Source organism: Leuresthes tenuis, unplaced genomic scaffold, assembly GCF_036924035.1.
Source record: "Leuresthes tenuis unplaced genomic scaffold, fLeuTen1.0.hap1 SCAF_21, whole genome shotgun sequence".
NCBI classification, from domain to species: Eukaryota; Metazoa; Chordata; class Actinopteri; order Atheriniformes; family Atherinopsidae; genus Leuresthes; species Leuresthes tenuis.
The window spans coordinates 3106132-3130135 of NW_027325375.1; the positions used below are offsets into that span (position 1 = coordinate 3106132).

At 39.4% G+C, this 24004-nt stretch overlaps 1 protein-coding gene across 4 annotated transcripts in view; it reads left to right on the plus strand.

The window, feature by feature from the left end:
* LOC140280009 (glucocorticoid receptor-like) overlaps nucleotides 1–24004 on the plus strand; it is a 54276-nt gene that overhangs the window by 12297 nt on the left and 17975 nt on the right. For 3 of the 4 annotated variants that reach the window (XM_072375257.1, XM_072375258.1, XM_072375259.1), the window contains exons 3-4: nucleotides 18751–18908; nucleotides 21002–21028. In XM_072375257.1, the coding sequence (XP_072231358.1) occupies nucleotides 18751–18908; nucleotides 21002–21028 (185 nt within the window). The remainder of the gene's footprint in view (nucleotides 1–18750; nucleotides 18909–21001; nucleotides 21029–24004) is intronic. The other variant, XM_072375260.1, reaches the window with a different exon arrangement.

Below are 24004 nucleotides of genomic sequence, written 5' to 3' on the forward strand. Positions count from 1 at the left end.
TTCATATTCAATGTAAGGAAATGCCTTTAAATCTGGTTCTCTTTAAAATATGTTGTTGGGAGTTACCAATTTATGCTGCAAACAGTGGAAATGATGATGAAGCCTGATAATTTATGATGTATGGCGAGGTTCCTACAGCGCTATTGTCCAATGCCCCACTCTCCACCAACAGTGTACTCACTCAGCCACACATAACTTTTAAAAAGCCGAACAGATGACCAGATAACAACGAAATTTCTAAGATATTGGACAGTGCAGTTTCATAGCATGTGAACACTCCATATCAGTATCATGAATTCAGACTTACTGACTTCGTCCCAAAGCAAAGTTATTAAAGTTACATTATGTTTGAAGCCTTAGTCTTTTAATGTAGACACAGAGACAAGGGGCATCTTATGTGATACCCTTTATTGCTTCATCACTGTAGCTAACTACAGTAAAGCTAATGGTATTTTGGCCATAGTTTGTGATGAAAAGACAGTTTAACAAAGCCTTTTACTAGCCAGCTGCACAAGTATAACCATAGATTGAGTATAGGAAGTCAAAAAATAGCATTGATGACATACTTGAAAAAGCACTTATGGTTAATACTTCTTACAGTTAATTAAAGAGAAAGTTGCTATTTTATGTTTATTTCTTTGTCTTTTACAGTTATTTTCTGCAGACTTTGTAATATGTTATATATTTTCAAGGCTTAAGACACAGAGCTGCAAATATATTGTATTGAAAGGATCATCAGGACCATCAGGATTCATTTAGTCAGTTAGCCATGCAAAAGGTTTGCTGTTTAGTAAGCATTAATTCTGTTGGCATGGATCTTTTGTCCTAATTTTTTACTTGTGATCAATACATTGGGGAGAGGGCGGGGGTGTGATCCACATTGATTTGTTTGAAATGATAGACCTCAGATCTATGAAAGGAATGTTCTAAGATTTTATGATTATACCAGACATATTGTTTGCACCTAGACTCAACTGAGGAATTTTTTTTTTTTCTGTGCCTGTTTAAGAATGAAGAATGATTCATAAAAGTTTTGAGGCTTTATAACTAACACACTCCTCTTCCTTCCTTTTTCTCCTTTGAGGTCTCAATATCTTCCTGTACAAAGGTCTCCTTTACCACTTCAAGTGTCTTTCTACGTCACTGCCTTCTTTGTGCTCATTCCCTGCATTCTCCCTCTGTCTGCTCAACCCAGATGTTGCACGACAGTATAAATCCTCTGTGGCTTGCAGTCTAACATTTTACCAATTTCCTTGCCTTTATCCAACTCATCATCTTTATTAATGTAACATTCAACTAGCAAGCAGTGGTCAATACACACCACATCAGCCTTGAAAGCAAGAATTTGAGTCAACGAGAGCAGCAGGGGCCATTCCACTATTAGTCCACTATTCATACCTGATTTCAATCATGCTGAGCAGGTTCACTTATTACCAGCTATTAATCAACTCTTTGACATTTACCGTTACAGTAAGGTTTGGGTAATTTACATTCCCCACCCTCCTTTCTTTGGCTGTTAATTTTATGTGATAAGGAGAAGACAGCTGGCATGTTTAAGAGGAATCAAGAATCAAACTGATAGATTATAGAGTGAGATACGGACTAAATGAGGCAGCCAATGAGGAGCAATGTCCTTGCTCCTGGCCTGCGTTTCTTTTTTTTTTCTTTCACCTGTTCCCTGATAAACAAACCTTAATTACAAAGTACAGACTTTTGTATTAATAGATTCAGTGAAAGTAAATACATCCTTAACTGCTTTGAAGTGGTGTTGGGCCACTGCAACAGGAAGAGCCATGCGTCACTCCGGCCATCGCTCATCTCTAAATATCAGTCATCGGTTCTAAATTCAGAAGAGTAGCCTCAGTTTCTCAGGCTCAGTGATTCAGAGTACTCCATCACAGCAGATCAGCAGTGCCTGTGCTCTCAAATCTGTCATTTACTTTCTCTGTTTTGTGAAAGTTATCTGGGTTGGATGGCAGCCCAGCTCTGCTCGGGGTATGCAGCAACTAGACCCGGCTAGCCCAAAGCTACTGACAGTGAATGACCTCATAATCTATAGTAGATTGATGGATATTCTCTTAATTATGTGTTTTGATGCCTGTTGTCTTTTGGTCAAAGATCTTGACACAGTGTATGTTCTCATCCCTGCGCTTAGGCTGTAACCTCATTTGTATGAACAAGTGCAGTCGTACCCGACGATGCCAATGCGTGCTGCAAAAGTGCACTGCACCAGTGTGCTTTTGAAACTAAACAAGTGGTGCATCTGCTTACAGTTGGCGCCTGTCGCTCAGTTGGAACCGTTTCCTGATGGGGTAAAAAAATCCTCTTTAACCTTGTTTGCATCCTACAAAGCACTTTATATGCGTTTCTCATTCATACAGATTTTTTATCTGTTATGACTGAAACACATTTTCAGAAAGTTCTCGTGTCCTTAATCTAGCATTATGACAAAAAAAACAACAACTACTAATTAGTTTAATCTGTTTGCTAAGAATTTGGTCACAGGCAATTTACATTTCATCCATGTCTCGTTTTTCATGTTTGTTTGCACAGACTTGGAAGCCAGTTAGTAGTTTTATGTAATAACTCTCACTGCTTAAGCATAAATGACAACACACCCAGATGCTAAATGAGCTCTGTTATCCAGTTATTTAATGGCACAACCTGTGAAATTCCTCTGAAAAGCACCTCATGTGCCACACTGAGTTAACCATTTTATAAAGTGTCAGACTGATACATTCATGTTAGATCTGTAATTTTGTCTGATACACAGTTTATTCAACCTTGTGTTCAACACCTTGTGACTTCAGGCTGATTTAAACAGTTTTCTCATGCAGTCTTTTAGAATATACACATGAAATTACAGTAAAAGACACTAATGACACAACGGTTATGTTAAAATAGGTTGAGCTGCCTGATTGTAATTGTTGCGAGGGATGTTACAAACCACTATGTTACACAGCTTCCCATTATTTCAGTAGCAATGTTGGCTAATCGCAATTATTTTTTAGTATTAGTAGTTTCACTTGAATGGGTTCAAAATGAAGCGATCCGTTTTTTCACAGCTAGTAGTTTGTTAGCTTTCAGGCGCACAGAGTGATCTCAGGCCAAAATTTAAAGATATATGAACGTATTTAAGGAAAATTCTTAAGGATTTCATCTACATTTTTTAATTTTTTTCCCCCAAATGGACACTGACTGTAAGTTTTGTTGTAAATATCGACCTTAAGCACTGCACTAAGTACCAGCTGGTAACATACCACTGCCTGGTTGAGCCTACGGCTGTTTAATAACGTAGTTATTTTCCAGGGTTGTCTGACCTGTGGGTGCATTTAAAATACTGAGTACTCTGAAGGTAAAATCCTGATTGTTTTTTTTCCAACTAATGGAAACACAGCTATGTCAGGTAATTAACTAACGTTGATGAATGTGACGGAAGTTAAATCAATCAATCTCACCAAATGAAAAGTCGAATAAATGTAATTTTTGATAATTAATGATGTTATTTTACAGTTGGATAAAATCCATCCAGCTACACCCTGAAGTTCCCTCTTTCCCATTTGGATGTATTGACTTAGTATGCATGCACTGGCTTCTTTTGTCAACTAGTTGTAGACATTTATAATGTAAACATACATATTATTAAAGTTATCTTTGTACTTTTATCAACTGAAGCACTTGAACTTTTAATCCAAGATTCATAAGCATTACTGACAAAGTTATTTGTTTCCCTTTACAAGTAAGCTCCTCTCATTTTCTTTTGAAATGGCTTGAACAACAATAATCATGAAGCCCAAGGCTCTCCCATGGTAGATTAAACAGTGTCAGGGTATGTTTTCAACTCATCACATGACTACTGAAGCTATATGAAACTATATAATGGAATGGATCATATGTTATTATTGTTAATACATTTCTTATCAGTGCTTTATCCGTGTCACTTCGTGACAACGCCACTGCTGATCTTGTAATTTAAAATTTGCCGGAGAAGCCGATCATGGGATTGATGTGGGAAATCTGCAGCTCGAGAATTTTCAACATTCGTTACTCGTATATGGTGCTAAAAGAAGAGAAAAGTTTGGCAGCAGTGCAGTAGGAGCTTCATTCAGACGGGCTGCTTTGTATTCAAAGCTACGCAAGAACAGCCACCTTAGGCAGTCTTTATAAAACCACGATAAGCTCTTAAGGCACATAGAGAGAATGCCTTTTTCAAATGAATGATTTCAGGATTTAGAGGTACATGTCACCAAATCCACTACAGCATTAAGCTTCTTGGCTTTAATCTGCCAGCTGTGTGTAATAGAAGCGCTGGAACATATTTTGTGGACATGATATAAATATATTTCTTATTTGGCTCCTGTTTATTTCTGGCTACACGTACAACTCTTCCTTGTTCTTTCTGTGACTGTCTGTCTGGGAGCTGGGGCGAGGCTGAAGAGAAGGGGGAGGTTGAGGATGAGGAGGAGGAGCTCCACTGTAAACGGGCCCCAATCCAGCTGGGCCGAAGTCTGTCTCTGACTGCAGCTTTCTCTCTCTTTTCTTATACTTTCTTTGCCTCCTCAACATACTTGAAGTCACTTTCTCAATGCTCCTGCTCCTATCACTTTAGTTGACAGTCACTGTCCACCTTGTTTGAGTTATCATAGGGCTTTTTATTACTGTTCATGTTCAGGTTCTCTCAGGAGATGAAGGTTTGTGTGCAGCGCTTTCATGCTGTTCGACTGCTTTAACTTTGCTATTGTTCTACAGCTGCAGAGCCGGGATGCTTGGCCTGAAATTCCTGATTCCAGTTTCCTGTTTGCCACTTATAGGTCACCAATTTCTTCTCTTTTTTTATTGCAAACAGAGAAGAAGTCATAAACGCTGAAAAAAAGAAGAGACACCAGAAAGCATTAGTGTTCCAGAAAGGCTGAAGGGAATGTCTGTGAGAGGACAAAACCCCTATCCAGTGACAAGATGTTGAGTGATTAGCTGCTGTAAACTGCTAACAGACAAGACTTCAATGACGTGTCGCTTATGTGTTGGAGTCAGACACCACATAACATCCTCAGAGGTCTTTTCGAGTCCATGCCTCTGCTGGTTTGGTAGCATTCAAAGGACTAGCTGCAAATAAGGCAGAATTGGTTGAATAAAAGCATTAATTTACATGGCAACATGCCAGCCGATGGACAGCCCGTCCTTTATACTGTGGAGCTCCCTTGACTTGACTTTCCCCTCAGATTAATTTGGGCTTTTCTTACTGACACACTATCGATTGCTGTCATTAAACATGTGCTTGGTATTCCTGTTATATATTCCATGTAGGTTGATTTTATGGACTTCTGCCATTAAGAGGAACAAAAGTCTTCTTACTACTTAACATTAATTAATTTCAGCTTGATGTTATTTGTGTTTCAGATCAATAATTTTATGTTTATTGTGATTAAAACGTTTAGTTTGAAGATGGATTCTGTATTTAATGGTTAATTAAATTGTTAACGTGAGAGGAATAAATGTGAAAATGTTCATGATATTGTTTAGGTTGCCAGAATGAGTTGGCTTATATTTGTATGATATTTAGTTTTGCATAAAAGTGTACTGGTTGTCTATTTTAGGTGTTCCGTGATAAATGTTGTTCCTGCGGCTGCTGCGTGCTCACCTCTGTTTTTGCACATTAAGTGAGTTTAACTCCGACTGTGACGCTCTGCCGCTCCACATTTTGTTCCTAACTGCATGGTACATCAGCCTTTCAGCCATTAATTACAGCTAACATTCTCTATGTTTTCTTTGATCAGCTCTCCGCTGTACACCTTCCTCTCTTTTCTCTGCATTTATGCTATCTCTCCACTGATTCATCGCTCTTTCCTGTCTACCCCCCCCCCCCCCCCCCCCCCCCCCCCCCCCTACACCAAAATGGCAAATGGTTTTTGTCAGAGTACATCAGCCTTGACATTACAGCTCATCTCCTTTTATCTGTTTTAGTCGGCAGCATGTTATTACTGAGTAAAATGTGTTTGCTTAATTTTCTGTGAATGTAGAACGGCTTAGAAATAATTTACTGTGAGGTTTTTATTGTGGTGTGTAACAGTTTAAGATTATCTGATGTTGATGTTGGAATTGTTAGGTCTAAAGTTGGATTTAGGCTGCAGTATGTCAATGCACTGTACCCCTGCATCCAGTAGTCATTTGCTACATAATCTAAGTTCACCAAATCTCTGTAATCTTTCCCATGATCTCTCTCAAAGTCTCCCCCAAGACATATTGTAGTTAATGAAAGTCTGAAATACAGTGAAAAGCTCACTTGAATGAAGCTTATAGGCAGCAGTTTGTAAATCTTTGAAAAGATTATTTACTTTGCAGACTTCTGGGCATCTGCAGCCCTCTTGCTGTCACACTTTCAGTCACACAGCAGCGGTTTATAATGCCAGCGACGTTCCAAATGCTGTGGAGCTGAATTCCAGATGCAAGATTTTAGGCTAAAATCGCTGAACCATGCAAAGGTGATTGTCAGCAACACCGAGTTGTTCCAACTTGCATCTCTCTTAGGCTCGGGCAAGCTCCTCTCTTGCATTGGAACATACATGATTAACAAGTGGGAGTAAGTAACTGCAAAACTCCCACCGTTAATTACACCTTACACACAACAGCTGAAAACCTGACCCGACTGGTCTCTTTTACTTGGCCACCTAACATTTATATTGCCAGTTCGCTTTCATCTTGTGAAACTTTCCGAATATGGTGAGAACAAACTAATCTTAATACATGTTGTGCTGACATTTATTGATCGACGCCAACTTCCTTGACTTTGAGAAGCACCTTCTGTCTCAGATGTTTAAAAAAAGCTGCTTTACTGTCTGGTATTTTCCCCATATATCCTTTGGCAGTTCACCTGACACCAGAAAATTAAGTCCAGAATGAAATGTAGTCCTTAAAAAAGCAACCTGACCTGCTATTTTCTTTTGTTTCATTGAGCCTGGTGGAATGGAAATCAATTAATACATTGAAAAAAATGATACCCTGGTTATTTCTCAGATAGGATGTAGCGGGGAGGCTGGAGGTGCGACTTTGGAAGTGCTGTTCTTGGCTGTTGGCGTGTGCAGATTGAAAGAAAAAAAGAAAGAAAACACAGGAGGGGTGAGCTCAGACGACCAGGAGCATCTGGGAGAATAAGGGAAAAAGGAAATGTCCATGTGCATGTGTGTGGGGGCGAATTAAAATGCACATCCTCTCTGGAGCTTACCTCTGATGCATTGGTTTGGGAAGTCTGTGCTTTATGTGGCTGCTCCATTAGTGTTGCTGTGTGGTGAAAAGTGCTACTTTCACTACTAATGGTTTTGTTTACCTCCATTAAATCAATGCAGCCGATGCTGGGTTTTTTTCAGTTGCTGGGCAGAGGAGAGGAAATTTGTGTCGACGGACGTTTCATGGTTAGCTGATGTTTCTCTTTTACATATTGTTTAAAAGCTGTCTGTCTGCTGTGTTTGTCTCCATGCAAATGACACACTCTATGGATCGAGTAATGTTAACCTTTCTCGCAAAGTATCACAAAACAACCCTCATCAGTGGCTTTTAAAAATGTTTTTGTTGGCAAGGAGCAACCACTGGTAATCTAATATGAAACCTATCATGTTTTATCCTGTACCAGCAAACATGCACTAAGTCTCCACACTGTTGACAGAGCCAGAGGTAATTTCCCCTTTACATGCTGTGATCTTGCTGTCCGCTCTATATCTGTAGTTGTCTGGATCGCAGTAAAAGAAGCAAGTCTGTCTGAATCATCTCTACATAGTTCTTATCAAGCTCTCCATCCCTCACTGTTCTTTTTTTTATCATTGAGTTTACCTAAGTGAAAGCCAGCATCTGGAGGATTCTTTCCTCCCTTAGCAAAGGTCTGAGATCGGCACTGTGGACCGTAATTCCTCTGGCCTTCCCTTAGGAAGCAGTAATGTAAGAAAGGGAGGGGTCCTGCCTTTCCAACCAACCTGCTCTCTTTTGGTGGTTTTTGCTTTTCCTCGTAACTTTATCTTGCTCCTCTAAAATAATTCACTCCCCTGTCTCCCATATCTTTAAATAAACTCATACAGAAACCAAGTTGTGAAATCTGGGGAAAGTATGAGTGCAATCTAGTGTTTTTTTCCCCCATATAATTTATTTTTGTGTTATCTCAGACTCACATTTCACATTTCCCCTCGTCTTTTTTCATCTCTGCTATTATAGATCACAGTGTGATATCCGATTTCAGCTGAGGGAGGGATGGATAAGAATCTTCATGAAGACATATTTAGTGTACTTCATAGGGTTAATGATTGACCTCCTTTATCATATGGCTGTCTTTGTGCGTTCGTTTGTGGGCTGTGTGTGTGTTCAGGGTAACTTCATGTGTATTTAAAGGCAGGTCAGCCAGATTAAAGTGTCTCTTTCTTCAATGTCAACCATTTCAATGTTTTTGAGGGGAAAAACTGCCGAAACTGGGTTTGCAGGCAGCTGAGATCAGAACCCATGAAAATATATCCTTCAATAAGAAGTTGGATTCGTGTGTATGCTCGTGTTCAAACTCTACCTTTAATTTCACACTCGCTGCTCGTTGGATATTTAAACTGTACAGAGTTTAATTCAGGCCAAGAAAACCTTGCACGGGCCTCATCTGATCTTCGTCAGCGGCACTTTAACAGCCGGACAAATATTGCTTCAGATTTCTAATTACTGATAAATATTTGACTAATCTTGGCCACAACTCACCACTCTGTACTGTTTGCTCTGTACCTCAGAACGCAGCGGAATCAATCAAACCCAACATACGTGTGCAATAATTTGCATGCCTTTTCACTCAGATTATGTGTATTTTAGAAATGACAAACCACAGGGTTGTGTGTGTGTGTGTGTGTGTGTTTTAAGGCCTGACCACAGACTTTTTTTATTTAACCACGTCTCTGTTTCATCAGTGATGTTTTTAGCTAAAGCAAAGTGTCAGACGGCGGCCTGAGGGGGGCTAAACTCGAATACATTTTGTGAGTTTCAGGATATTATTATGACAAATGCAGTTGTTGTGCTGCCCTCTTTGTAAATAAGATGTCGTAAATGTCAGTGTATTAAACAATTGATAGAATAACGGTCATTAGGTTCACTCATTTTACAATCACAACTTCAGATAAACACACACATTTGCAAGTAAAAGAACACATTCAATTTCATGGCAATTTCAAACCCTGTTTTCATGCCACTGCTCATTCTACAAAGCTTCATCATGCCTATCGCTCCCATTATGATAAAATGTCATTTACTCGGAAATGTTATTAAAATGAATGTAATGACCAGGACTGAAGCTAAAATAAACTGCCGTAATGAGAGCCGTGACAGAGCCAACACCCACTAATGTCATTCAAACCAAGAAGCCATGATGCAATGTCTCACAGATACATGTATATAACAGCTTAGTTGTATTTGAAATTCATTTCACTTGTTTGGTAAAACTTGTCTCTAGATAATGGTGATAACTGATGTTGGGAAAGTACAATGATTTCAAATTATATTAAGTACAGTAAATGAGATTTCATTGGATGCAAATTCCTGTTAAAAGAATGTAGAATAGCCAGTATGTTTTGCACATAATGATATAGAGAAATTACTGTAATCTTTCAACAGAAATATGCAACAATTTATAGTTGTAGTGTAGTTGATAAGTGTCTCTACCAAACTCCAAGTTATAATTTACATGAATCATTTAAGAAACTATCGCTTACAGGTAAACACTGTAGAATGAATTGCAATAAGATTTAAAGTTCAAGCACTCTAAATAAACAAGGATCATTTCAGAAAAAGGTCCAATTTGTGGTTACTAAATCTTGACAAACTTTTGTTGTGCACACAAACATATGGATCATCCTTTTAATGGTTCTTTGCTTTGGGAGCAAAATTATTGAGACATAGTTTGTCCACGTCAATGTATGCACAACATATACACTCACTTTTAGCTTCATGTATCTGTACCTGAACTGAGTGGAAGAGATGGCCAAGACAGCCTTACTTCCACAAATGTTTTATGAGATGCAGTAAAGTGCGCTCTACCAGATGTCAGAGTATGTGAAGGTACTGTTGATTAATACGAAAGGCCTTCGCTTCAGAGCCCGAGGAAGTCCTTTTCCATTTCGACTTCTTATAACTCAGCATTTATATGCAGTGGGACATGAATGCATCATTCAAATGATCTGCACTTTAAGAAATTTCTGCAGCATGAAAGAAAAAAAATCCAAATTAAATCTGTATTCAGATAATACACGACACAGCTGAGCATCAGCTTTAGTTGTTGAAATGGCTGCTTTAGAGTTTCCTTTGCTCAGCCGCTGATAAGGAAATTCATCTCAAAGCTAGTGAGAAATTCTGTTGTCATTTCTCTTTGTTTTTTATTGTTAAAATCGTTTTTTAAACTAACTGGAATTTTTCCCTGACAGCCGTGTCACTGAAACTGTCATTTTGTACCTCTGACAGGGAACAAGTTTGGCAAGCTGGTCACATTTCACAGTAGCTCTGTGTATTGGTAATATACTTCAGCAGTAGGCGAGGTCAACAACGTGTCACAGACAGTTAAGAATGAACAAACCTGAAAAGGAGCCTATGTTTCTTATTGAACTCCCAGTTTATTTTAAGTTTAGGAACTTCAAATTCAGAATTGGTGCATGATACTGCTCAGTGTGCAGCAGCCTTGGCACCCACACTCATACCACTGGTCTTCTGACCTTGATTTTCTCACAGTTTGTCAGCAGATTGCAGTTTGCATCTTCGATGTCATTAATCTGTTTTGCAGACAGAGATGGTGGGCGTATGTAAATGCAAGCCTCCCTTAGTCAGCCGAAGCATTAACCGTTGTTCTCTGCTGACATTGCTGCTGCAGATGTAGAGATTATCTCTGAACTCTTGTCTACTTGCTATGCTGGCCTACCTATCTTTTTTCACCCACCATCAATCAGCCTGTTTGTCGCACCGCACTACAGCGTTTTTACAAAAAAATGCTTGTACAGATAATCATCAAAAAGGCCATCGGCTGGTAACACACCGAAACCCAACAGCATTATTGTTATGTACTCCCTCAAATAGAAACAGTTGAGAGGAAAGATCAGTTTTGGAACTTTGGATGAAGTCACTGTTGGTTTTATTCACTGGGTGTGAGCAGCAGTAATGTGATGCCTTCTCAACGTCAACAGTCATAGGCATCTATTAGGTTGATGCTGGCAGCCAGTAATTTCTCTGGGGTCTCATTCTCCATTTAGAGACTAAAACTGGATTCATAAACTGCAGCTCAATGAGAGACGGTAATCGTGCACACATGTTAGGTTACTGTTGTTTACCGTATTTATGTGTCGTGGACCGATGTTCAGTACCAACGTCTTTCGCTTCTTTGGTTGTTATTTCAGACTTTTGCATGTTTTATGCTTTTTTTTGTGACATTTTGCTTGTGTTTTGACTTTTAATTTCATCCTAATCATTATTTCCTCTTTTATAAAGATTGTAACCGCTCCCTTCGACGGAAGGATGTTTTAAGTCAATAAGATTTACAGATTTATGGCCTTGATAAATATTTATGTTGAAGTAATTCGCTCTCTGTGGTTGTTAATTGTTTCTGATTCTTCGCAGCAACAAAAAGTGACAAAAAAAGCCCCAGTTGCCCTTTTAGGACTGTAATTATGACAGTGCTCTTATGTTGCGTGCGTGGTGATGATGACGACAGTGGTAATAGCGACATTTAAGGTAATTTATCATGATTGGTGAGAAGAAAATAGTCTTTTCTGTAGCACTGCTGCTTAAAGAGAAGTGGGTGAAAAGGGGAGAGAGGACTTTCTTTGTGGTAATTTGTGGGGGCTAAAGCATTAAAGACCTAAATGAAAGCTAATTACATAAGAGGACCAGGGGAAATGGGTGCTGTGCACCCTCGGGGCCCTGGCCATCTATCTGATTTAAGACACACAATGTGCCAGCAGCAAATCGAATCTGCAGGGAGGAATTGAAGGTTCTCTGCACCACACACGCATACAAATGCACACACACACACACACACACACACACCTCCTTTTGTTGAGATAAGGTGAGCAACACAGGTTCTTTTTTTACAGCAATGTTTGAATCATTCTTTCATTGTTGGTTTTTTTAGCCGGTATGTTTTAAAGGTGAGCTGCAGATGATTCTGAGCATTTTTTTAGGTTTTCGAGCAGACTAAGGTCAGAAATAGCTGTGATCAGTGAAACATTTATTGCAGTTAAATCAAAACTTACATTTTGTGTCTTTCAATCCTTTTTTTCTGCTTTTCAAAAAACTGCAACAACAAAATGGTCATCAGCCTCTTTTTTAACAATAAGATTTGCGGTTGACATAAAAGGATTAAAAAATACTTTAAAAAATATTTTTCATACTATAAGAATACTATAAAAAAAACTGCAAAACAATATACATTTGCAGTGTTTTAAATCATTGTAAATTGGAAATTTACAATTATTTATTGTAAATTAACAAAAAAAAGGAAAAAAATACATCTTCACAAGATAGTCGTCATAGTTACATGACGTTCAGCTTACTTTTTAGCTTCCAGAAAAAGGTTTTACTAAAATCATTTGATCCTATTTTCTAAACTTCATATTTGGTTAAACAGACACAAACTTGCCCTTTATTCTACTCTCTGTGGTCTCCACCATGTGGCCTAGTTTCCTGTAAAGCTCCACATTCCAACACAGCATAACTTCACTCCAGGGATCTAACATGTGACCTCATGCAGCCTAAACGACATCCTTCTCAGAGAGGAACAGTAGAAGATTTGTTGAGCTACTTTAACTGCCCTCCTCTATTCTGTGCGTTATCTAAGTTGTAGAAAAATACCTGTTTGTCCTGTCAGCACTTTGCTATAGATCGTCGCTTGACTCTTTTCTGTTCTGGGCTGCTCTGCTCTGCTGGCACGTACACGCCTTGAGTCGACGCAAAGCAGTGTAAAGAAGACTGTTCCTACTGGATTAGCCTGAGTGATTCTGCACATCTGAAATTATTGTGTCTCAGTTGACAAAGTTTGAACATGGGAAAAACCATTTAAACATATTAGTCATAGTTAAGAACACACTGTAGCATTTGGCGTGAAGTGAAACAGATTTGAAATATACCTTATCAGGCTGCAGCCTTGTTTTTCAGGTTTTTTTAAAAGCAGCACACTCGTTATCACCTGTTTTCACAACATAATCGTGCATGACCAGTTCTTCTGATCATCACCACACAAATCAACTGAGAGATACAAGCTATAAGTTGGACAAGGCCAGGTGACTTTCACTTTTCATGCTTTGCTCTCCCTCTCTTTCTGTCTTGCTTTCTGAAGGGGGCTCATAAATAAATCTTTGGACAGATTATGTGTCTTTGAGTGTTGCTTTTTGCTCCTCTGCACCTTGTAAAAGCCGAAATAAATACAAATTCAGCGCTGCTGCCTGCTGAATACTTCCAGCTACTTCCAGCTTTATAGTAAAGTATGTGAGTTCTTGTACTCATTGCACGTTTGCTCTCTGTATACTATTGTAGCACGCACTGTTTTTGTTTTGTTCTTGCTGTGGCGAGGAAAAGTGTGTTCGGGCCTGAAGAAAAGAAAGTGAAGGAGCAGATTGAAGTGACGGACTTATTTCAGAACGTGGATGAAAATTTCCCTGGTTCGCTGCCTGTCACGCTGGAAATTGCTGCTAATGAGTTGTCATTGTTTCTGCTTTGCTAATGGTTCTTTGTGAGCATGGGTGCTGGTTTATTTTAGAGCACAGACAAGGAGCCGTGGGATGGCTGAAACCTCAACTGTCACTCCATGTGAGAGGGGAAGTCAAAGTGCTCAGTTGAACCACTTGTTTTTCCTTCTGCACTGACTCACTTCACTAGCTTTGGTTTTCGTTCATCACACTGGCTTAAACAGATCCAGCGAGCAAGTTGATGCGCACGACTTCTTCTTTTTATTTATTTTTTTTGTGTGGGAAATCTTGTGAAAAACCCCTGGTCAAAGGTCATATTGGATGTGATCTGTGTGTCTCGAGTCAGATTTTCTTGACTCAGTTCGTCGACTCATGCTTTCACACCAAAGGATTCTATGGCTTTTTTGACTTTGCCTTTGTGAACAACCAGTTTTGAAGTTAAAACACTGCGTAGGAGATGTAGACACTCAAATATGAGGATGGGTGGGTGGTGTTTTTAGGAAAAGAGAGCTGTCATGTGTTTGCGTTATGATTTATGAAGGCAGTTTTATAACTGAACTTCTCTGCAGCAACCAAAGCCTCCACTCAGTAATGCAAATTACAAAGGCATATAAACATGTCCGCTCTTCCATGCAAGCTTCTTATTAGTATCACACAGGCTTGTCTCTGGGTAGGTGAGTTGGATAATCTCATGACTCGCCTGACCTCCTCCATGCTCCGTGCCAGTAGTGACGCTTGATTGGCCGAGAGACGGAGTGGGGGTGGGGATGGGAGGCGTCTGATCCAGCAGCAGTAATACACATATTATATAACCTTGGCAGATGAGGCGGGATGAGAGGAAGAGGAAGGAAGAATAGGGGGATGGAGTGATAAGTAAGGAGTAGAGGATAGAGATTGGTTGAGAGAAACAGACATGATGGAAAAAGAGGAAGTGAGAGTGAAGGGAAGGCATGGAGGTAAAAGTACCGTAAAAATGGGAAATTACACAATGATTTAGGTGAAAAAGTGGGATTTTTTGTTCACTGCACAAACTAATAATGTATTGACTGTGGTTGCACAGTTTACAAGTAGGTTATGTTTCTCTCACTGCTGTTCTGGACGTAGTATGCTACGTTATCTGGAACTGTCAGATTTCCTCATCTTACGCCCCAACACAAACTCTTTTGTTTGGTCCAAATAATCCATGTTTAAAGAGGAATTTTAGACAAAAACAAACAAAAAGTCACTCAATTTCTGGCTGAACACACATTAGACGTGTAGATTCTGCCACCTCCCGTATCGTATCATGAACGTTGTGAGCCGATGTGATCTGTTTCCACCGTAAAACATGACCTTGTAATGCATTTCCACCTGCGACGTAGTGATTCCTAAACTCAGTTTTTGAGCCATGTTTCAGTTCACGCATTAGCTGTGTGCATCCAATTCCAAATCAAATTAAAAAAATTTCTCTTCACAGAAAATGCTCATTTGGATTGTTTCCATCACCTGGTTTGGAGCAAATAAACCAGTCTGGGTGGGGTCATCGAGTCGTGCTATGCATGCTTGGAAGCAGAATGTTGAAGAAGAAGACCAAAACGTTGCTTATTAACATGTCCTCCCTGCAAGTGTTTCCTCAAATTCCAACTGGACAATATTTATTGTAGCACAAAAGGTTTAGTACTCAGAATGTGATCATTCTTGAGCCTTTTTTGCATGAATTCAGTTTAGTGGATTTTGCAAATAAGAATTTAATTGCTAGCTGACCGTATTATGATCATTACAGTAATGTAGTAATATGACGTGGGGACTCCTTGTGCTTGGGTCAGAAAGTTTTGCTTAGAAATTTATTGTTAAGAAAAAAAGTTGGAAGTTATGTGTGTGAACTGAAGCTCTGCAGTTGTAGATTTCACTATTTCAGATTGTGAAAATAATGAAAATATGTGAGTATGTTGCCAAATATTGGCAATTAATATCATTATGTGGAAAACCCTGGTTTATCTGCAGGGTCTGAAATGATGCAAGGCCGTGATGAACCATCTCACCATTCATTATCAGAATAGTCACAGTACGAGGGATGGTCATTATATACTGAATAAGAAGATGGGACCTAACTTTTTTCAGAATCAACTTCTTGTGGCTTGCAGAAATTCAGCAAATGTCTGCATCATTGGAAAATGCAATAAAAATCAAACCAGCTGACCTCTGTGTCTTTTAAGTATTGTCAGTGGTTGGTAGCATTCAAAGTAAAGTCACAAACGGTCTTCTAAACAGCAGCTGTTATTTAGAGTGATTAAAAAGCACCTCAGTCGCTCACAGCCATCTCGTGCCTTCTGCTCCCAAACGTTAGCTTTGTAGAGCTTTGATCTTATTGGGAAAACTTGGCTCTCGTGGGTTCCCACTGTTGTAACTGCTGTATAATTCCCCAGTGACGGAGCAGGTCAGCCCAGTTCAGACAGTCTCTCCATAGCTACTGCAGGATCTCTATTTGTTGTAGACTGTCTTGTACTGAGTCCCTGGAGAGATCAGGAAAAAAATAATGGTTTTCAGCTTTGGATGCCATAGTATACACCCTGTAAAAATATACTGTTCCCAGGGGGATAGGGAAAACTGTGCATTCCTCACATTTAAGAACTAAAAACCCTTTAGGCAATTGTCTGCTGCAGCAGAACTGACTATAATTCGTATTGTTTCTGAATCTTGCTGCCAGTGCCCTCTAGTATTCATACTGTTAACACATATTCACACAGAAGAGATGTATTTTGGTAGAGGAAAATAGTTGGGGGGGCAAATAATTGGAAGCACAATGTCCACTCAGATTTTTGTTACATTTGCCTGTGTGGTGAACACACACGTGCACTAAAGTAGCAAAGGACAATGAACCTCAACCTACTTTTTTATATTTATTCCTGCTTTTTGCACAAGTCCTCCCAGAAAGTAAGGGCCAGCATGTATTTGGGTGACTTTGATGGATGCTGTGTTAACCATTGTGTGATATTCTCGTGCTTATGAGTACGTATGAGCCCTGCATGTTTGATTGTGAATTGTCATATTTGTACGTTTGCCGCGCTCTGGTCCTGCATAGAGACATTCCTTATGAGGCTTAAGTCTGTGCGACATGGCTCAAAGCCACATGTGATGTTTCAGCAGTGAGAGAAGCATGTGAGGTGGAGTAAAAGTAAGAGAGGGGGGTGGGGGCGGATTATAAATGTTTAATTCAAACACCACACTGTGGTAGTTTTATTATACCAGCATATGGGTCATGCCAGAACAAAGCAAGATAGAATTATGTAACACTTTTAGCCCTCTTGTGCACTTTGAAATAAAACAAAATATTAAATACAAGACACGGCAAATAAAGTCTAACGACCTACACTTGCCTCACTGGGAGCAGAATCATGGGATCTTTCACTTAACAGGCAATCTTCACGAGACAACTCTACCTCTGACAGAGAGTTAAAGCAGCTACAGTTTGTGGGTTCGATAAGTTTCAATATGAACCATATGTAGTCATTTAGGTGCTAGTAATACAACTGTTGAGGTCTGAGGTTGAGCTACGTATGTTATGTTTCTTTTTATCTGTTCACAGGGTTCACATGGTTGTCTTTGCAGTGCACTATATATAGAACTAATTATTTGGGATAATTTTTGTTTTACTTCAGAAGGAAGATGCATCTATTTTCAGTTTGTATTTCTTTAAGCAGCTCCAAAATGAACATTTTACACATTATGTCATCATTGTGATGGTCCCGCTGCTTGATATTCTTTACCCCCTCTGTGTCGGCCATCTGTAAAACAACACGATTATGCTTTTCTTTTAGAGACTGCCAAAAGCTAAACAGGTATTGCATTGTACAATAATTTGAGCCTATGTGTATGAGCTTAGGGTGACTAATTTGACCGGCTCAGTGTTAAGATATGGATAAACATCTTAGCTGGATGTTTTCCAAGATCCTCCACTGCTAGTCCGCTTGGTTCCAGTCAAGTTTACATAAGCAGGTGTCGTCTTTCCAATGACCGTGAGGGACTGGCTACTGTCAAATTAGGTCATGCTTGTTTGAAAATAGGAGTGAGGTCGGATCCTGAGGTCAGTTTTTCTCTCTCTTTACACTCAGTCTGTCCACTTTCCAATCATGCTTTGTGAAGAAGAGTCCGTTAGCTTAAGAGTATCAATAAGAAGACTTGAAACAACCGTTGAAGTGTCCATTTAACAAAGCTGCAACATCAGCATCAGATATATATAGACCTCTATATAAAGTCATTATCGAGCTTTGCAGGATAGCTCTGTTGCATAATCCCCCCCCCCCCCCCCCCCAAGCATTCCAACCAGTGTGCTACCAAAACAAACAGCGGAGAAAAGATTGGACGGTGCTGACGTGCTCATAGTGCACATGCTGCCACTTCACCTAAAAGCTTCACTCTGCAGCTCTGGGTGTCACTAACTTTAATAAAGGCAAAAGAAATGGGCGACTGCGACTGTGTACACTAGTTTCTTTAGAGGGGTTTAACAAGGCTTTAATATGCATTCTAACACAATTTCAGGCTTGGACCGAGATTTAGAGCTTAAGCTACTGCACAAAGAAGCTGTCGCCAACGATAGGTTTCATTGTGTTTGGCTTATATGGCTTCACAAAGACAACAACACTGATAATCTCTCACCTATTGCAGCTTACTTCCTATTGTCAGACCGCACAATTTCAGAATTTAAAAAGAAAATGTGTTGTAAATGCTTGATCACGTTAACTTTGAGAATGAGCCGAATAATTACGAACACTTCCGCTTTTCTGTTGGATGTTTTTGGAGCCATTGATTTTTTTCGTTTGTCTTATTTGCAGAACAGTGTGATCCTTCATGTTTTACCAACCTTGCTTTTGATATTCAAGCACTATTTTCACCTCGATTGCAATGACAATTTTAATTCAGTGTTTTTCTTCTAATTATTTTTTTTCGTTTGTTTGTGTCCATGTCTCCTAGCAACAGTATAACGTAACACTCTTGATTATCCAGACCTCTGCAAGTTGCAGTGGGTCACACATCTTGACGTATCTTTGTCTTGTTTTTCTTCTCTCGCTGTCTGTACATATTCCTGCTCACCACCCAGAACGGGAGAGACCAGCAGCACTTCGGGGCCGGGCCAGTCCAAGCCCAGCGGGCAGACTCATAAGATCTGTTTGGTGTGCTCGGATGAGGCCTCAGGATGCCACTATGGAGTGGTAACCTGTGGCAGTTGCAAGGTGTTCTTCAAGAGAGCCGTCGAAGGTTGGTCTCACACGCCGGCCTATGTGCATTTACACCCTCAGTCACTCATTCTCTCAGACATCACACACTGCTTATGAGCACTTAAGTTGAGAATTGACAAATGGAAATCATGTAAACAGGTTCATCAGGAAAAATATTCATTGAATCAGAACAGCATTTAGACCAAGCTGTGATCAGATCTTTGCCCTACGGTATATATTGAAGCCACAACTTTCTAAAAGTGCATCCAATGAGCAGCATCCTTTAACTTTTCACATTCACTTCAATTACAAAACTTCAGTTGACACTTTTTCCCATCTTTGCTATTTCTCTGTGCTTAGACTACTTGCATTTCCGTGGTTTTGATTATTAGTCCTGGCTTTGTATGACTACTTTTTCTCCCTCCTCTTTGTCCTGTGTGAAAGCAGAGATTACTCATAAGTGATTTTGATTAACGCAAACAAACTCAGTCCAAAACTATCCCGTTTTCCATTAATCAGAGTATTGTCTTCCAGAGAGCTATTACAGCCTTTCAGTCACTTTTGATGTCTTCTGATAGGATATTCTGTCCTAGTGAAAGGCAAATCGTTTGTTTGTCACAAAATCTTGTAATGAAGGGGACCAGAATGCATCTAACAGAATGTTTAGGGCTCTTTGTGTCCCCCCCCCCCCTTTACTGTGCTTTTCCCTTTTCCTGTTTGTCTACACGCTGCCTACGCAGATGTGTCATAACTTTCTGAGGAGTTTTTGTTTTCTGTGTCGATCATCAGCTTGCACCCATCAAAAATGGGATAATAAACTATTCTCTAATTTTATTGATTCAAAACTGAAGCAGAGATAAGACCGCTGATAACCTTTTTTTTTCTGGTTAAAGGGCCAATAACCTTGTCCTCGTTTCATTCTGCTCCTGCATTTGCTGTTTCTGTTTCATCTTTTTCTGTAACTGCACCTAACATTGCTTGTGAAGTAATGGGTAGTTGCCAAACTTGCTGTGGGGAAATTATTGCTCTTGATTTTCCAAACTCTTTGACTTCTGCAGCAGTTCAGGGTTAAAACACGGCTGGTTGTCGACAGAATTGATCATGGAAACATGTTGTGGTCTTCTGCATACAATAAAATGTTAGGCTATTTTACATTGGTGTGTTTCTCAACTAAATATGTTCAAAAGTGATACAGATAACCTGTAGAACTGGATTGTGTCAACTGAAAGGTTTCACACCCTGTCAAGTTTTTCACATTTTTCTCACGTTTTGGATGTTTGTTTTTTTGTCAATTTACACACAAAACTCAAAAAGTGTTTTCGTAATCTTTCAAAAATAAGCCTGAAGCAAAATAAGCATTCAGACCCTTGAGTTTGTGGCCATCAAAAGGCTCTGAGCTTGACCATGAGAAGCAAATCCTCTAAATCCTGAATTATTTAGCCACAGTTCTCCAACATGTATTTACACATACAAACACGGTGCTGGCAGCATCATTCCATGGGCTTGTTTTTCTGTGACGGGCTGGGAGATTTGTCAGGATGGAGAAAAAAGTTGCATGCATAGCATCTACATGCAGTCCAAAAAGTGTGGCTGTGCACTGATGCTGCCTAATTAACCTGGTTGAGCTTGTGTGGTTCTGGAGAAAAACCTCTAGATGAATGGTGTGCCAAGCTTGAAGAATCATTCCCAAGAAGACTGCCAAAGACGCTTTAACCAAGTACTTAATGAAGAGCCTGAATGCTTTTTTTTATTTCCTAATTCTGTCTTTTAAGTTTTTTTACTCCAAAAATCTGCCGTTGCTTTGCTATTGCAGAGAATTGAGAAAATTTGTCTTCTGATGAGTCTGAAACATAAAATGTGGAAAACTTAAAAGGGTAAAAAAATGAATTGATATGAAGTGAACAACAATCGTTCTCTGTTATTACAACTTGCACACTTGTGTGATTGTTATCTGCTGTCCCAGCTGTTTTTTTTCTTTTTGTTGTTGTGGTGCCGGTGTAAATGCTGAGCACTCAAACTGAAATGTAGGTAATTTTTTTGAAAAGAACTTCCTACAGCAGCACTGAGAGAGTTATATGTGTCATTTTTTTTCTCCCCCTTCTCCGTTCTACGCTCGTTGTCTCTATGGTGAAGGATGGAGAGCACGACAAAACACAGATGGTAAATAAATGCACTTTTAATAACAACAATAATAATCCTTATTATTGTAATTATGATGATGATTTAAAAACAAAAACTGTCACCTCTGATTTACTCTTGTCCCTGTATTCCTTCAGCACTAGACTATGACCAATCTGCCTAGACACATGCAAAGCCTCCTCTGCCAACTATCTGTTAATGCATGCAAATATTCTGACTTGGTAATTCAAATCAGCATCAATTGCCTGTGAATGATTATTGTGCTCTTCAGTTTCTGCTTGGAATGCTTTACCTTATCATCCTCACAGGTGGTTGATCCAAAAATCCCAGTCCAGTGCCGTCACCAGTTAGTCTATTCCTTTGCACTTAACCCATATCACCTCCTTAGATCTGATGTTTTTCCCTTTGCTGTTGGATTTTTTTAATCAACTTAGTGTCTCAGTGTTTCTGCCGATGAATGTTTTCAGTCTACAGTGAGATGTCTGCTTTTTAAATATACTCTGCAGGACTGATCATCAGCCGATGTGAATGTTGGGTTCTGTTTTACATATATGTTTCTCACCTCAGTGAAATGCAGTGTCCAATATCCATCTGTGGAGTTGCTCAAATTGTTAATCAGCTTTAACTTCATCTAGAGATTTGAATCTCGCCACATCAAAAACCACACCCAAAGTTTTTATGGGTTTAGTTTGCCAGATATCGGGACAAACGAGTTCTTTCAGAATTTCAGACCTCTTAATCTTTTATGGTAAAGTAATAAAACAAACAAGACTGGAATAGCTTCTTTTACGGCACTTATTTTTATCATTTTATAGACTGTAATTTAACGTTTGAGCGTTATTAGGCAAAAAAGGAACATTTTTGTTGTTTCTGCCATTAACAGTAAATGGTCAGACTTAGTGGTGAACAGCTTTGATTGGATTTAAACTGAGGGCCTTTTCCCTGTGCTTATCACTAGCTCTACTCTCTAGTTTGGCGTCTGAGCTTCACCAACCAGTGCCGATGGAGCCGACAGACAATTTTTTGCAGATCAGGGCAGAATAAGGGACTCAGCTGGCACATTTGACACCACAGATGGCTTTTTATGATGTTGTGTGTTATGACTTCCTGTGATATCAGTGATGACTGCAAATGGCAGCCCCAAAACTGCAATTTTGCCTTCACACCACCAACCCTGCACATAATATCCAATCCACAATATCTGGTTATATACGAACTCTACTTTCCATTTACATAAACCGATTTGATGAACTTTATACTAATTTGTTTTGGTAAACCCAAACTTAGTTCAAATACAGTACACCTATAAATGCATGTCAGCTCCATCTTGGCCACAGACTGCCACAATCATTTCAGGATGAAGCCTCATTAAGCTGAGCTAATCATTTGCTTGGTGTCCCAGATGTAGTGTTTGCTGGTGCCCGGAGCCTTCAGGCTGCACCACTAGTCTTAGTATTCACAGGTCGAATAATGAAACATATGGCATTATGAAGAAAATGTTCCTGCCTGACTCACTGCCCTGTTTTACTGCAGTCTGACAGCCAGCCCGACACAGTTTGTGAAATCCGATCTTGTGTTTCATATCCAGACTAAAACGGAAAATACTCAATGAAAAATGTATTTTCTTTACGTGGCTGGACAGGTTGTAAAATTGTAGAAAATTGAACAAAGACCTGTACTTTGGAAAAGATCACGAGAGCGAAGAGGCTAACCTTTGTGTTTGGACCTAGCCTCTCAGGGCAGGGGCATCTGCTGCTAAAGTGTTGGCACACGACAGCAGGTGGTTTTAAGTTTGCATTCACATGGACTGTTGGCCTGTATGCAACCAAAGCCTGTTCAAACATGATGATGCTACTCTGACTACATTTGTAACTGCCTGTACCCCCCCTACGGATTCTGCTTCATATGCAGTATCTATTTATAGAGTTCATGAACTTGGATATTGCATATTGCACTTTGGTTAACAAAACTACTTCCTCAGCATGGTTGCTACACCGTTTCAACCTTTGTTTTATCATTGAAGGGATCATGAGTGCATTTTAAATACAATCTTTTCATGTCACACTGTCTGTTGCTTTCTCTCCAAAATAGTGTAAAATAGTGCTTTCTGTCTGACTTAAGTTTTGGATGAGCATCGGCAACTGCGAATAACTGTTTTTGGCATTCAAAAGCTATTGCCGATAATTACTAATAAGGCATTAGAGGAGTTAGGGCATGAAAAGTCTGAGCGTCCTGTTGCATATGCATTCATGGAAGTCCCCTTTTTCTGCATGACAAGGCTTGATAGTGAAGAAGAATATTATGTAACCAAATGGCCAGGAAGCAGTGAGAACCACAAATTTAGATGCTGTCATTTTCCAGAATAATTGGTATTCACAGATATCTACTAACAGTGCTAGTGGTAGCAGTGGTAATTAAAGACTTCCTCGGTGAGTCTCAGATATGTTTGTTATGGGGCTACATGTAATGATTTAGTATATTCAATTGTGCTGTCCAGCCTGAAATAGTAAAACCCAAGTTGGAAAGTCATTCAAGTGTTAAATTGAATAAAATTTTCATTGAAATGACAGTTAGGCTGTTACTACCACAAAGAAGCTGCATCCGTGTCATGGTTGAATTACAGGCCACAGGAGTTCAAAACTGATTACAAGGATGCCCAAGGCTTTTCAAGACAAAGGCAGCTCTTTAAAAAAAAATAAATTAGGGTAATAACTATCTCATAAATTTGATTTATAATGCAATATTATGTCCATATTATGTCCTTGTGTCAGTAGGATGTGGTTAAACAGAAAATATTCTCATGCTATTATATGGCAGAAGCGGTACTGGATTTAGTTCAGAGAGTGACATGAAATGGTTGATGGATCAGTCAGTATGGTCTCAAATGACATTTTGTCAAAGCAATGTTCCCTTTTTGAATGCCGCTGCCTTGTTTCAGCTAATGATGCGTCGTAGCTGGTGATGTGGGGAAACAGTGGTTCAGACATTAAAATGTGC